This window comes from Phaenicophaeus curvirostris, chromosome 4 (genome assembly GCF_032191515.1).
Source record: "Phaenicophaeus curvirostris isolate KB17595 chromosome 4, BPBGC_Pcur_1.0, whole genome shotgun sequence".
Classification (NCBI taxonomy): Eukaryota; Metazoa; Chordata; class Aves; order Cuculiformes; family Cuculidae; genus Phaenicophaeus; species Phaenicophaeus curvirostris.
This window is the reverse complement of record NC_091395.1, coordinates 36133580-36149572: the sequence shown is the minus strand read 5'-3', so window position 1 is coordinate 36149572 and position 15993 is coordinate 36133580. Positions and strand designations below refer to the sequence as shown.

The window sequence follows — 15993 nt, the reverse complement described above, 5'->3', positions numbered from 1 at the left end:
TTAAGAAACTGAGTCGAAGCACGAAAACTTGCTGTTAAGCAGCACTGCGCAGAAGACAGGGCTAGTTTGGACCCCTGGCTAGCAACATCAGTGTGAAAAGGGACAAGTTGGCGTTGGCACCCTGAGAACAGCTTTGGGGTGGTGGGCTCTCCTCAGTGCTGTGCCACCCCATGGGTCTTGGCTGACCCTTAATTGGTTGGGTTACCTGAGCTGATGAAGGATTGACTGAATCCTTGACAACGTGGTTTTGCTTTGAAATTTTGCACATAAAGAAATTGGTGGAAAACCACAATGCTTTCAACCAAACAGTAAATAAAACTTTAGGCACTAAGCGAAATGGGAACCACTGGAAGACCTGTACATTTAAAACCTGGAAGTTTTTTACATGTTGCAAAGTATCAAATGTTTGGGATGATAATGACAAAGGGATTAGAGATCAAAACATTTCTTTATTTTTTCATTTTGCTTGCTTTGTACATTTGGCAGTGTCAGGGTTTTTTTCCATTCCATTGCAACCCCCGTTCAGTAACTTATGCTCTCTGTTCAAAACCATGTCTGATTTATCAACTAAGAGCAGAGACCAGTCCTATCAGCACATCCACATGTCTTTGCAAGCCAGAGAATTTCTAACACAGGTACAGAGTAATTATTCACAGACTGAAGTGGATGCCAGCAATCAAGAAAACCTTTTACAAATTAGAGAATGAGTTGCAAACCCCATGCAAATTGCAAGGGACCTAAGGCTAAGTAGTTTTATTGTAATCATAGCCTAATTTTGCTGGATCGGTTTCTCTTTTCTAACATCTTTACATCAGTTTATGACAAAACTTTAGTAAAATCAATTACTTATCTTGAAACCTTCAAAAGCAGATACCATACAGCAGGAAAAGGAAAGTGACACACAAAACCAGTTCCAATATAAGGCGTTGGAGGAACATATACATTCGGATTAAGAAGTAGTGGCTAAGACCACTTGGGTGCAAGTTACTTACTAAATAGCTGATTTCCCTGTTTCCCAACCCAAATGGAAAATAAAATCCAGAACAAAACCCAGTTCAAATTTAACAAAACCATGAATTTGATGGGAAACAGAACATCTTGGTTTTGTGTATATTTAAAGTGTCTGAATGGTAATGGATTTATTAATGCAATGTCTTTTCAAAAAGATTAATTAAACTGTTTTACATTCATTCTTTTTTTTTTTTTTTGCTTTTTTTAGCTGAAACAATCTAAGGAAACATTCACTGTATTGTGCTTGCTTTCAAAGTGTTCTGATGAAATCCAAATGTTAGTAAATATTTTCTGAAGACAATTTTGATTGCTGCAAGAGGTCTAGTTAGCTTTTTCACGAAGCCTCTTTTATAAGGTCAGCCAGTCTCTTGAAGGCCTGCAAGGACACAAATGTGGTTCATGTTCCAGCATTTCTTAAACAGGCAACGCACCAAACCTATAAAACTACTAGAGCTACTATAACTAAATATAAACTCAGTATTTTATACTACGAAATATTGCTGATATTCTCAGTTTTCCTTTTATAACAACATGTATGGGCTTTGACTGGAAAAAGTTTCCACTTCTCTGATAGAAAATAAAAAGCAGAGTTTTCTGAAACAGAAAAATACATACGTTGATGTTCAAAGGTTACATGGCGTTCAGATGCAACTGAACAGTTGTGCTTTTAATATAACAGTGAACCCTGGAAGAGTCTCTCTAATTTAATATAGAGGCCTAGAGACTCCAAAGGTGAAAAATAAGAACAGTTGAGTGGGGAAGCGTATAAAAACCAAAATGTGACTATCGTTAGTATGGTTATGAATTACTTTTACAAAGAAGAAGAAAGAAATAGAAAGGCAATAGAAGCACTTACCTGTTACAAACCTTTACAAGTAGCAAAACTTACTCTGACCTCAGAAAACCTTTATGACATCTGTTGTCTGAGAGGATTAAGTATGAAACTCTCAATGTGTGAGATACAAAGAAAAATATTAAGTGGTCCTAAAAACTTCGGTACCTTTCAGGTCACTTGAATATGAGTATGTTGCCTAAAAAACAATTAATACTGCTTCAAAGCAACAGCTAATACTACTTAATGACCTAAGTACTAAGAAATGCTACACTAAAATTCAAGAAAACATACAGAGAAATAAGTAAAAACAAGGGAGCATTATTATGCGAGAAACTGTCTTGATAAGAATGTAAGAAAAAAAAAAATAATAATTTAAATTATTAAAAAAAATAAAATAAATATAAAAATAAATAAATAATAAAAAAAATAATCTCACTTACCAGATCCATCTGGGCTGGAGAAGATAGAGAAAAGGAGGCTCTGACATAAGAACTAGGCTCTGAACTATTGATATTGAATGCTCCTCCAGGAACCAGTAACACCTAAGAAAAATTGATTAGCCACCCAGTTATCTCCACAGCTTTAAAAAGCTATGTTAAATTAAATTTGAGAAGGTTCACTGCTGAAACATCAGAACACAGTTTAATATATTTCTCTCTTCAAAGTGAGAAGTCAAAAATATGCAACTTGGAATCAAATTTTTAATAACACAATCAAAGGGCTCTTAGGTTTTAGTTACTTAAGCTGGTGAGTTACTAGGTCTGGCTTATCATCACAATGTGTAAAAGTACCAGTGAGGTGGGATGTTGTTTACTCAGTATATAATGCTGTCTCTTATAAATTACAGAAATAAAATCACATTTGATTTCTCTTATTAAAAAGATATAGTGGACAGTCATCATTCATATGGGTACATATATTATTATTATATACGTATGTTGTATACATGACGTACTATGTGTTATAATGGCTTCAATTTAAGTAATCTAATTAAACAGGAATATTTGAATACAGAAAATATTTTATTAATGAGTCACTATGTGATAATTCCTGATTTGCAGATTCAATGATGCTGTACAGTAGGCTCCCTTTCTTTTTTATATGTGCACATATGTGCAGATAGACATGGTAGATTTATTTTTTCCTCTCTCATCTCATTTTAACATCATAAGCCATTAAACCATAGGTCATACTTCTTTCTGCAAAGCTTTTTCCATGATCAGCTGCTGGGTATCAGGAATACCCTTAATTTTGATCCATAAGAACATGCCAGCGGCAGGAGGGTACCATTCTGCTAAGTCTGAAGAGAGATAGAAAGAAAAGAGAATTAAGAAAGAAACTTCTGCACCACTTTTAACAGATATATCATATATTCAGTGATGTTGCAGATCTGTTAAGAGTCCAGAGGAGGGCCACAAAAATGATCAGAGGGCTGGAACACCTCCCATATAAGGACAGGCTGAGAGAGTTGGGGTTATTAGCCTGAAGAAAAGAAAGCTCTTCAGAGACCTCATAGCAGCCTTCCAGTACTTAAACAGGGCCTACAGGAAAGATGAGGAGAGACCCTTTATCAGGGAGTGCAGTGATAGGATGAGGGGTAATGGTTTTAAACTGAAAGACGGGCAAGTATCATCTAATGCAGATGGGCAGTTCTTAGCCATTTATTGCTGATTCCACTTAGACTGACTAAAAGGAGTGAGATACTAATTGTAATTGCGTATTATAAAATTCTTCCAATGCTCCATGAATAATCACAAAAGGGGACATTTGAAATTGATTTCTGAGAAAAAAAATTATTACCACTGCTGCTGTATTGATTGTTTGTATCTTCTTTTAACTTAGGGCTGCTAAACCTATTTAAGGTCTTTCAACCCAAACTACTCTATGATTCCAGACAGGTTTTTAAGACAGAGGTTTTAAACAGTTGAATGAAAGACACGCCCTTTGTAAAACTGCTTTATGCAGTGATGTGATAAGCTTTTTTCTTATCATCATCTCCTCGTCCCAACAGAAAATCATGAAAAAAGCACCACTAGATAATTTGTCCTAAGCTTAATATTTAATATCATTGATTTGCTCATAGTGCTTATCTGTCACTTCAGTCAAGAGATGAACTTCAGTGACTTTTCTTGAACACAAAGATGCTAAATAGCTAGAAAAAAAACCCTACGTAAATAGCTGTATTGCACTCACTGACCTTTTAACCACCTGTCAGCAGCAATGAGCATTGCATCCCGCTGGGCCCTGTAGAAGTCCACCACTCTGAAAATAAATTATCAATTCAAAGTCATGATCTCATAGCATTTCAGAGTCCATTTGTTCCCAAAAGCAGAAACAAAGCTTATCTACTTGAACAACCTAGGTCCATCTTTAATGGAACTACAACTGTGTCCTAGACAGGCACAATACAGTACACTGTGTGTATAAAATTTTGCGTACGTATCAGAGGAGTCTTGAATGCTTCAGTGTGTCTCCAACAAAGCACTGATCAACCAGACAGAGAAAGTGCCTGTGTTTCCCTCTCTGCAGAGAAAACATACTTAGTAATCTGCATTATTTTACATTTAGTTGGGTTTTTTTTAATACTCTCTGAAAAAATGGTTTTGATTTCTGGATTTATTTTATTACTCCTGATACACAAACACCAACACCACCAAAGGCTTATATTGTTTTGGGACCGAGCCTATGCCAATTGCTACTTTCTGCATGAAGCGGTAAATCTCACTTACGCAGTTTTTACCACATCACAAATTCTGTTGTGAGGTTTTTACTTTTTTTTTATCATTTTACTTTTATGTTGGAAATAAGTGTTAGTAAGACAAGACTTCCAGAAAAATGCAGCTGCTACAAACAGAGTAATTTCTACTCAAAAGCACAATCTAACAATTCAATCTCATCCAAATGAAATCACCTGGAAGAGACTGAAGTCAGTTGTTGGGCCTCATCAATAAGCCACCTGACAGCTGACCCTAGAAGGTTATAAAGGGTTGCAGCTACCCTACTGTGGTACATTTTTAATTAGCTTGGGAGGAAGAATAGCTTTCTGGTTTGAGTAAGTCTGCATTTTGGCCTACAAGAATAAGGTAAGTGAAAAGATGCAGTTAGGATATGTTCATTTTGTTCAACTTTCCCTGCAAAACCTACCTTTATGTTCCTAATTCTTAAAATGAGGCAAAGCTAGAACAGGTGGACCTGCTTTGTTTCATGTTTTTGGTGGGGTTTTTTTGGTTTTGTTTTTTTTTTTAAATACTGATGTTTACAGTATGGACAACAGGCAGGTACTCAGGGGACACATAAGTGGCTGTTAAAGTAAAATATAAGAACTTTTTCCATGCTTTGCTCACAACACTGTTACAGGCTTCTGCAGAGTTTAACACTACCCACTGAAATAGGAAGCTTGGGGTTCTAATGGCGTCCAAGTATGGCATCTGAAATGAAGCATGGATACTCAAGAGAAACTATACCCCTGCAGCATAATAAATGGAAAACCAAATGTGTCTTGTCAGCACGTAAGAAATGCCTTCCTAAGTTAGCCTCAGCCCAGTGCTGTTTCCCAAGAGTAGTGATAAAGGTCATGTTTAGCAAGTGCACGTGAACCTCGCTGCTCTCTGTAGCTCTTTCCATCAACATCCATAATCGTTAGATTAAGAGTGTTAGAGGGTGAATCCTTGCCAAGTTTGTGAGGCAAGAACTCCCTTTATAAAAGTTACGCTTACTCTTTAGATAATGTGCTCAGTGATCTTAGCCTTTGCTATAGACTCTACCACTTTAGTAAGGATGAAAGCTTCATTTGCTGACTTGACTCAGGATCTTTGAGTTCCCTTCAGACAGGAGCTGCTTAATGACTGTGCCAGTGGACTGGCAGACTGTCAGGTCTCTTGCGGTAGGTTACGCTCCCTGTGACCTGTGTGTCTGCAGCTTTGTGCTGAGCTTCTTTAGGACTTTTTGTGAACACCTGTCAGTCTTGCTAACCTGGCTTATCCATTTGGCCTAATACTGGTGCACTCGCTCTGACCTGTTTATCGCAAAGAATCTTTTATTTAGATAACAAGAAGCAGAATGACAGATGATTCAGTATATGACATGACCCTACCTGTCTACATGCTCCAAGAAACCCTTTTCTCCCCACTGCTGGAGCAGCTGTGATATCATAATCTACAGAAATAAAATACATCATCAATACCATGTTTTAAACAGGACTGTTCTGCAATCATCCAAAGGTATACAGCCTGATGCATTATTCAGAATTCCACACAGGTGAGGTAAATGGCAAGCAGGGTCTCTTGAAGCCCTTTATAAACACAGGTGTCAACAGTGACAGACCATTGTAGTCCATGTTACTGCTGTCTCTAAGGATCATGGCAGTGTTTGGAAGTTTGGGTGGGAAGGAGGATGGATGAAGAGGCAAATATGTTATTTGGGGAGAAAAAGGAAGGCAATGTGTAATGCTTCACCTTCCTGCCCATTTTGGCCTCTCTAATATTGCCTCTATGATGAACTAATGGAGCTGCAAGATGGAAGCCATATTTAGATGTGCCCAATGCCTCTTTTCCTTATTACTAACCATGAAGGAACTGTAGTTGGTAGCCTGCTTTTTTAATATTTTTGTGGGCTGACAGTATTCTAATTAAAGTAGAATCAAAACCAGAAGAAGAATTAACTGCTTCTTCCAATGTATGCATTCATTTTTTTCAAATGAACCTACTAACAAGTGATAAAGTATTTCAAGTCTTGATTCTTGAAATCTGAGGGTTAAGGGCATATAGCTGTGCTCCCCATGCACTGAGACACCATGTACCTCTGGTTATAGTTTCTATGGTGGTCTCTCTTCCACTAGCAGAATCGACATTGCATATGCTTATTATAAACAAAACTGAAGAGCAACTGTGAAAGTGCAAAGCTACTTGTAGTTTCTTATGACTTGGAATACGTTATCTTTTCTAAATACAAGTCTGTTGGCAGTTTGGTACTTGCCTGTGTGAAAGTGCTGGTGTGCATTGTTGAAACCTGAATGTGTAGAACCACTCTGTCAATAAGAGGCTTGGGACCTGTCAGAAAACCTATTCTTAACCTAGAGAGGAAAAAAAAAAAAGAAAAGTTAATACAGAAATGCAATGTTCTTATACTTTGCATGAGATATAGTTTAATTTATAACTGGAAAAATGTGTAACCATTTCATTGAAACTGTAAGGGTACTCTACTCTTTTATGATACAGACAAACTTAAATAGTTAATACTGCCCTAACACCCAGGCTGATACGACTTAGGAGCTGAGTATTAAAGTCATGAAATAAAAACACTTAAGTTTTTTTTTTAATGCTTATACTAGCTTCTTAGTTCTTCAGGACATACCTCACATTTGTAAGCTACTATCTGCCACGATAAAGATTAGATGAATCAAAGGGAAGGAAAGAAAGGTTTTCACACAATGAATGCTCAGGCTTTATGAAAAACACAGTGGAAGTGTCAAACAGCTGTACTCTTTCACTCCCTTTCTATACTGCAGAATAAATGGAATTTACACTGATAAGCTCTGTTCCTATTCATGGTTGAATTTGTCTGACCCATCTTTACAGATAGACTGAAGCTCTTATTTGAAGAAAAATAGAACCAGTAAGCTCATAAGCACCTTCAACAAAGTAAAATTGCATCATGCCTTTTTGCAGTGTCACATCTGAAACCACAATCACACTTAGCATCATGTTGCCCCCTCACTTTCTCAGGGATGGGGTTATAATCCACTAGCTGTCAGTCCAGAACTCGCATTACTTTCTAATATACATTACAATAACAAACAAAAACAAGTTAAAAATCAAATATGTCGACTTGTGTGAAATGGAAAACAGCCAACTTGGCTTTTCAGGCAGATGGAGACAACCTGAAAGAACTGTAATACTAGAAGATGAGATCAGTATAACCCTATGAACAGTTTGTGGAGAACACCATAATTTCTCTTACGTATTACAAATCCAGGGAGTCTGCAGGAATGGTAAGAGACAGGAGAAATGGAAAAAGAAGAGAGAAGAGCTCCAAGGAGTTCCAGGAACAGAGCTGAAATCCAGCAACTGTCTTTCTGCCTAGTGTCTGCAGTAATGGGTTGCATGGGGAGTGTAGTTTAACTATCAGCATCAGAAGAGAGATAGAATCTGGAGTTAAATGACGGCCAAGAGGTGACATGAAAAGCGAGTGGACTGAGAAAAGCTGTGATCAGAAAGCACACTCCAGAAACAGATAGATATTAGATGAGAAAACACTGACAAGTCTTGTGCCTTAACTGACCAGGCAGTGCTGAGTAGTCTGAAGCTGGCCTTACCCAGATGACAGAATTTTAGAGAAAGAGTCAGTCCTGATAACTCGACCATCCACATCCATTGAGAGGAAAGATGGAGCCCATGGCTTGGAAGAAAAATAAAAAATAAAATTCAAGGTGCTAGTAAGGATTACGATGGAATTATTTTCTTTACTATGAAGACACAATTTTTAAAAATATTTCCTATAAAAATATTTCTTTACAGATGTATATTGCAAGGAAAAAAGTGCAGTAGCTTACTGACAAGTAAGTATTTAGTCTAGCTGTCTGAGATGTGATTATAGTATTCCATGAAGGTGATCAAGAAATCAGCCTTGTTATTTTTTGATGCTTAGCCCACTGTTCAGCATAAGGTTCAAATTTTAGTATGATTCCATGAGTGAGAGAAATTATTTCTCTAGGATTTTTTTTAATGTGGAGTAAATGGGTACTGTAATTTCTAAAATGGGATCCTGTAGCTTTTAGTGTAATCTTAAAAAGTGATCTCAGGGATGACTAAATTTTGATGATCCAAGTGCAGCGCACTTTTTCTTTATCAAGAATTCTGTTTTACACCTTCTCCCCTTACACTCTAATAAAGCTCACAATGCTATTCAATGAGTAAGTGAAATAGCTTTACTGCCTCCTCCCATAAAAACATATTTCAAAATAGAAAATCTTGAACTTTAGCTTCTACGAGTGTTTTACTGCTTTATAAGATCAGCTTTTATTCCTGAAGGTAGGTACTTTTGCAGACTGTGCAACTGTAGATGTGTGAAGATAGGTCAACACTTGATTGTTACCCATTTAGGGAAAATTTACTTGAAGGAGGGAAGCTGCCTATCAAGTACTACTTCCTGCGGTATCTGGGAGAGCTCTTGGATTCTGCAAAAGGCAAAGGAGTAGAAATGGATATAGTAGATTGGGAGTAGGCAGTCTTCCACTGAATGAAAGAAGAGACTAGGCTAAAATGAACATTAAGAGGCTGCTACTTTCAAGTACTGCTTCAGTGGCATATTTCTTCCATATTTTTCGTTCTCTGGCAGCAAAGTCTTTGCTGTTTTCTGACTATTGAAGTAAATTGTCCTCTATAAGGCTTCAGGAATTTGAACCCCTGTTTAACAGGACTGATGCAGTAAAATGCCACAAAGCGCACAACAACTGAAAGTAGCATAGATTGTGAGGCCTACAACTACCTCGGTATGACATGAAGAAGGGGCTTGCAGGAAGATCAATGGCTCAAACCTTAGTTTTCTTCTGGACCAGAAAAGTAGTAAGGAAGGCAAGTTACCTTTTCAAACTGAAGGAAGTAGTAAGGATCATCTTCTATTATGAGAAAATCGTATTTTCTGGCAAGCTAAAGAAAGCAATAAAAATTAAAGAGTTGTTAAAATGTAAAGACAATGTAAATTCAGTTCTTCCTATACCCTGGGCCTACTACCAGGACCTCATTATGATCCTACAGATTGTCTGTTCACATATATAAGGTCCTATCAAAAGGAGCTTTCAAATGCCCAATTCAAACATCAAGCAAGTCTAAGAGCAAACATGGTACATGCTGTACAAAGATGCGCATTATCTAACAGAAGGTCTGATCCATGTAACATTCAAACTGAGTGGAAAACTTGCAGTAGTCCAGTTTGAAGCCCATGGCAAAGATACAAGCTGGCACTGGGTTCCTATTGCAAAATCAATTTATCTAATGCATACTCCACCTCTGAAGAATCGTCTTGAAAGAGGTTCTGGTAGAAACAAGTTCTACCACGAATGTCTGTGGGACCAATAATGAGCCCAAGTATCACATGTGGGGTATCCTCAACTGAAATGAGACTGATGTTTATCCATTTCCACCTACAAGGTTCACAAGGCCCCAGCTACATACCTGGTAAATCTCCTTCTTGCGCTCTGTTGTCAGAGAGTTTCCAGTTGGGTTGCAGCCATTTGGAATAGTGTACAGGAATTTGGGGAGCTGGTGGCTGTGATTTTTCACATCTTCTAAGCTCCAAGTAGATAGAATTTCTTTTAGAGCTTTTGGAACAATGCCATGTTGGTCACTAGGAACATTAATTATATTACAACCCAAGGGTCTCAGCTGTTGATAGGAAGAACAAAACTGTCATAATCCCATAATGAAAAGGTCTTCCTTTTGTCATCAGCATTGTGACATTTCATTGATACAGTCTTTCTGACTTTATAGGTATCTCAAACTCCATTTGCTCATGATTCAAAAGAAAGTTTGCTTGAATTGGCTGTGAAGCTTGTCAAACTTGCCACGTTGCTCTGTTTGCCCTGTTAAGCCAACTGAGAAGAAAGGGGTAGCTCTTATGTCCAATAGCTGCTGTTCTCCAGGAAATCGTGCACAGTTTTGCAAACAGAAAAGATTTTGTTAATTTGGACTGTGTTCTCTTGGGACTCCTCGTGCTGTCACTCTAGATAAGTCAATAGCACCTTCATTTCCTACTGACAATTTACACTCTACTTCAGTAGAATTGCCAGAAGCATAAGCTACTCTTCACTGACAAAGGGCAAAGAATCTGTTCTCAATAGATATATTCAGCGATACAAAAGAGAACGAAATGATGCTACTCCAATGATATGTTGACAGCAGTATGAAAAAATATAGGTAAAATAGCAGCAAAAAAGCATGCTGTCTCCCCTTTGTGGAATTTAAATCTATATTGTGTAGCACTCTGCATTTTTGAGTAGAAATGCAAGCTGCTGCACTGTCAAAATATATTCCTAACAAAGTATATTTGATTAGACAAGATATATTCAAACTTATCACAGCAAATAATAACAAAATTCCTTTTGATGCAAGGGAAGACTAGACTGAAATTGTTTATTATTTATTCTAACCCTTCTTACAGTTCTTAAGTATTTAGAGCTGAAGTTTAATTACATACTGATTAAGTGTCTTCTCAGAAGTAAACTTTGCTAATTTTGTATAGTTCTCAGTAATTCACATCTTCACACTCATATATGGATGTTTCAGGCCTATTTCAATTTTAGACAATTTATAGCTACAGTATAATCAGACAATGAAATACTTAAGGTGAATGTGCTGACACATTAACAGACCCACTTGTTATAAATTTTGTTGAACCCAACCAGCTAGAGATAGCATTCCTTCCAATCCCAAATTTGACCTTAGCCCCTGAATGAACTAGGATTTGGAAGAGGAAATTTTGTTCTGGGAATAGCATTTATAGAACTTTCTAGAAAAGCTTCTATAAATTAATATTTATGAACTTAACTGGATTAACTTAAAGATTTGACTCTTGCATATATTTTTATGGTAGATGAGAGTGTACATAAGCCTGCAGATTGGATACTAAATTTCAGTTTACTTCAAATGTAACACTTGCAGTGTTTTGTAGCTAAAGAATACTTACAGCTGCTAGTGTCCCAGAGTAGGTAGGTGCATCCAAAAGGATGTTGTCCCCAGGATTAATAAGCATTTCAAACACCTGTTAAAAAAATAGAATATTTTAGAAAAATTGTGCCATTCTTCTACACATGCTTCATACTTCTGATTTCTTAGTGGGATTAAAAATCTTGATTAGATATCAATAACTCCCTAACCATTTAACTATGCTGTCTGTGAGAAAAGCGATGAAAAGATCAAAACTGAGCTTTACAGTCAAATGAAGCGAGGTAATCGGCTAGAGAATACCAACTTGAAATGGAAGACAACACTACTTTACAGTAGGAACAGTGCTTCAGTTAGAAAGGATCAACTAAGCAGCAGTGAGTGTGAAGGATAATTAAGGAAGTCTAACAGAACTGGGTTATGGTAAAACAAGTAATGCACCTATATAGTTATTACTGCACTACTTCAGTAATCTGAAATGCTACCTTATGGAATATTTTCTGACAGGCTCTTTGGTTTACTCAAACATTCATGCAGTCCTGACAGATTAGCCTGCCACACCAGTTTTACCTCATTTCTATTATCTTGTATTGATAATACAGGGACTTATATGTAACAAAGTACCCTGTGTATAATTATACAGTGGCACCTAACGCTGAGTATAACTGAACTGATGGAAGAACAAACATCTCTGAAAGAAAGGCTTTTAACATATGAAGCTTTTGGTCTTACTTTACACAAGCCTTCCTGGCTGCCAGTTGTGACACACACTTCCATTTGTCCTTGCTCAGGACTGTAATTTACTGTGGGAGGATTATGTAGATGACACTGGAAATTCTTTAGCCAAGACAATAGCTCTGGAATCCTGAAATGAGTGAAACAGAAGTTTATGTAACATCCTATATAGCCTGAAGCTAGGGTGTTCCTCTAAACCACTGCCAGAATCCTAAGTCTGATTTCAGCTACCACACAGATAAACTTAGATGCTGATTTTATGACCACTTTATCAAATGATGAAAATGAGGCAAATATTTCTTTTGGAAAACCAGAAGAGATGGGCATCTATGGTCCATACAACAAATTATCATACTGAAATGTGAGTGAAAATGATTTGCCAAGATGGAATAAGGGTGGAGGCTGAACAAAATCCACTTCTAGAAGACATCTCACCATGCTCAAATGTGGCAAAATGAGAAAGCTTGCAATACTGCTAGTAACAGGCTGCAGATAACAAGGATTTCTAAACCAGATTTTTCAAAAAATGTCTTGAGATCTTGCAGGATGGTCAGAAATGAGTGGGTTTATTACAATATTAAGAAAAGCTTTAACTTCAGTGATAAATGTCTTGTTTTCCTCTGTAGGTACCTAAATATTTTTGCAAGTCTGTCACACGCCTGATTCGGTGCTGTCTGCTGGGGAGTTCATGTGAGCGCTTAAATAACAATGACGTGCAAATTTTGTACTAAAAATGACATTACTATAAGTACCCCATTCACCTACCATTAGCAGTATGTACACACTTTGATATATGGTTAGCAAATGAAAGCAACCCAGAACTTCCAGAATGTGGAAAATACACATTGGAAAGCAGTGTCTTTAAAAGAGTATCTTATTGTAGACCATAAAATGATTCCTTTTAGTGCTCTGGCTTGAGAATTATTAGTATCAGGTTTTTTCTTTTAAAAACTACTCAGTTACTCAAAACTTTCTTCTTGAACTGAAATGTGCATAGTGAGGCAAACTGAAAGAAATTAAACCTGCCTTTGTAGAATAGGAACATGTTTTAAAACCACAAGTGAATTAATGCAATAATAAAGGATTTTATGATCCTTTCATTCTGGTATCTTGAAGTGCAAGCAGCTGTGACAGGTACCCTGCAGAGGCTGAGTACTGGAGAGCTCTCTTCATCAGATCTTCCCCAATCTCAACAGCACTTCCATGTTCAATGGCAACAGTAGCCCTCTTAAATGGAAAAACATTAGGGTTTGGTGCCCCTCCAGCCAGAGAGATGAGAGATGGAGGAGACTTCTGCATCAGTTCAGCTAGAGTGAAAGGAAAAGACCTTGGTTACAATTTGATTATTGCAACACTGATCATATCCTTTAGTCAGTATATTACGTCCAGAAAGTTTGTTCTATTTTTCATTTTACCTGCTATGATTTCAAAAGGATAAATCTTTTTAAACTTGCCTATCTATTTGGATTAAATAGGTATTGGGGAGTGGGGAGGGAGACGTGGGTGGGACAGGCCAAACCGAAAAATAATCTTTGTTTTAATTATAAATAGCTTTTAAAAGTCTTATCTGTTCTATTATAAAAACTTCTTCTGTGACTGATGTCTTTTGAGGTTCAAGAATTTGAAATGATCTTCTGTTTAGACTGACTTGGAACGATTGGCTGTTTTTTGTTCAGTCTCCCTTTAGCTGATGTGTCAGCAGTACAGCTACACTGGCAGTTATGTATACGACTCTAGCTTTTTCACAGGGGAGTGGAAATGTTTCTGCTGGCCTAGCCTTAGTAGCAGAGACACTGTAAATAACTCAGTATGAAGATAATGTTAACAACTCTTGCTTTTTTTAAGTCAGTTTCACAATCATTCAGGTCCAGTCTATGCAGTGCAGACTGGACCTTAATCCACCAAGGGCATTTGATTGCATTAAATGTAAGAGTTCACAATAGAGCATTCATGCAAACTGTACAGTTTTACATCAGATATGAGATGACAGATGACACAGAATCTGGCCTAAAGCCTCCTGTGATCAAGTTTTCTCTCTACTACTGATTAGCAAACTTGAGCATGGCAAGTTAATTTTCATCAGTTCAGCAATACGAGTTGTATCTGTGACTTTTGGTCTGGTAAAGGCAGATTTACTTTGTCATTAAAAGCGCAGCATCCGTGTGTCTTTCTGTACAAGCTGAGCTACTTAGTATTTGTGTTATGACGTATACCAATGTATCACCTGAAGAAGTATAGGGACTGACTAGAGTGAATTAATTGACTTAGCTGTACCTGTATGAAATATTTTAAGCAGAACAGCAAATGCCAACCCCTGACCCAGCCAGGAAATTGATCCCTGAAGGCTTAACTAGTGATGCATGTCCCATGCTCTGATTCTGTCAGGTCTCTGTAGGTTTCAACTGAGTAAACAAGCAGGCAGTTAACCTTTTCTATCTGTCACACAGAAGACTAGGTAACACGGTAGCCTAAAGATAGCATGATATAGATAAGGAAAGTGTAGTAACACTGAGGGGGTGCAGGTGGTGAGGAATTTATGGACATTAACAAGACACAGGAAAGACAGGTGAAAAAAAACCATTATGCTGAGGCTGAATTTCAAGTCATTAGCAGTTGCTTGTTCCTGAACAACCAGCATAAATTCAGTAGTAAACTGTGACAAACACCCTGGCTCAGAGGTAGTAGCAGACACGTGTTGAAGGGACATTACTATTTCTTCTGCCTGGAAGGGTTTCTGAAATGGTTTAAGGCTATTCACTTTATTCTTTATATCAGCTTGACATCTCAACCTGACAAGTCAAAGCAGTTAACTGGCCTTGTTCGTCAGCTTACAGCTGACAAACCTTTCTTTCAAGCTTTTTCAAGCCATGATATCCCAGCGAAGACCAGAGCGTAGAATGATACCTTTCCAGAGAACTTGGAAAGAACTGGCATATACTTACTCAGTAATCTTATTGGAGATGGTCTTCTTGATGCGCTCACAGTGGTGATGAACCGAGAGTAATTCATATCTATGGGGAAAGAGTAATTAGTTGCATATGAAGCTAGAAAAGTGACTAGGAACCCCAGTGCTTTTGGTATGTGAGTCTCCCATACGCCAACTGTCATTCCAATTTGTCATCTCCATAGATGTGCTCTACGAGAAATTAAGAGTTGGCTAATTCACGTTAAAATAGGTGCTAGAATTTTTCCTCTTTGAACTAAAGTTAAGAGTTCCTACTTTATACTTGTGTTCTGACACAGCCTCCCAATGACACTGGCACCCTAGACTAGGCCAGGTGCTTCTGTTCTGATAAACACAAATAGCAGTATAGCTTTGATCTGGGTAATTTGTTGGGACACCAGTGAAGAGGGGAAAAAGCCCCTTCTCCTCATTTCACTACCATCTGTGGAGTTTTAAAGGCAGATTACATACATGAACTAGATGATCTTGGGGTTGCAACCAGGTGTCTTTAAGGTCCCTTTCAACTCAAACTATTCTGATCTTAAACAGTTTATCATCAACTCTTTTTTAACTGAGAATCCAGCTTTCTTTAGCTGTATTAAGTATTGCATTTAAATTGCTTTAACGACTGCAAACCACCACTGAGTCACGAAATTTGTTAAAGTCAGAGGTGTATTTTTTAGGAAGGATAGCTCAGGATGCCTTTCAAAAGGCTCCTGGTGAGTGCTTCCCCCTGCTCCCTGGTACCCACAGGGATTTCTTCACAAAGACAGTGGTGAGGCTCTGGCACAGGTCGCCCAGGGAAGCTG

At 37.6% G+C, this 15993-nt stretch overlaps 1 protein-coding gene across 1 annotated transcript; it reads right to left on the bottom strand.

The window, feature by feature from the left end:
• Positions 1-429: 429 nt before the first annotated feature.
• AADAT (aminoadipate aminotransferase) lies at positions 430-15363 on the bottom strand. Its single transcript, XM_069855796.1, has 13 exons — positions 15183-15363; positions 13379-13547; positions 12238-12370; positions 11528-11602; positions 10018-10227; positions 9427-9492; positions 8160-8242; positions 6821-6917; positions 5940-6001; positions 4044-4108; positions 3040-3146; positions 2287-2388; positions 430-1387 (listed from the first exon to the last, which is right to left on the bottom strand). Exons 1-13 carry the CDS (start codon positions 15346-15348, stop codon positions 1346-1348), a joined length of 1377 nt encoding a protein of 458 aa, XP_069711897.1. The 5' UTR covers positions 15349-15363; the 3' UTR covers positions 430-1345.
• Positions 15364-15993: the final 630 nt, after the last annotated feature.

Bases quoted from the DNA above. Each gene is read 5' to 3' on its own strand.
- AADAT (XM_069855796.1), bottom strand. From the start codon at position 15,348: ATGACAGTTGGCGTATGGGAGACTCACATACCAAAAGCACTGGGGTTC. The intron at 12,371-13,378 runs GTACCTGTCACA...CACTCATTTCAG, and splicing joins CAGTACTCAGCCTCTGCAGG to GATTCCAGAGCTATTGTCTT. The intron at 2,389-3,039 runs GTATGACCTATG...AATTTTTCTTAG, and splicing joins AAAAAGCTTTGCAGAAAGAA to GTGTTACTGGTTCCTGGAGG.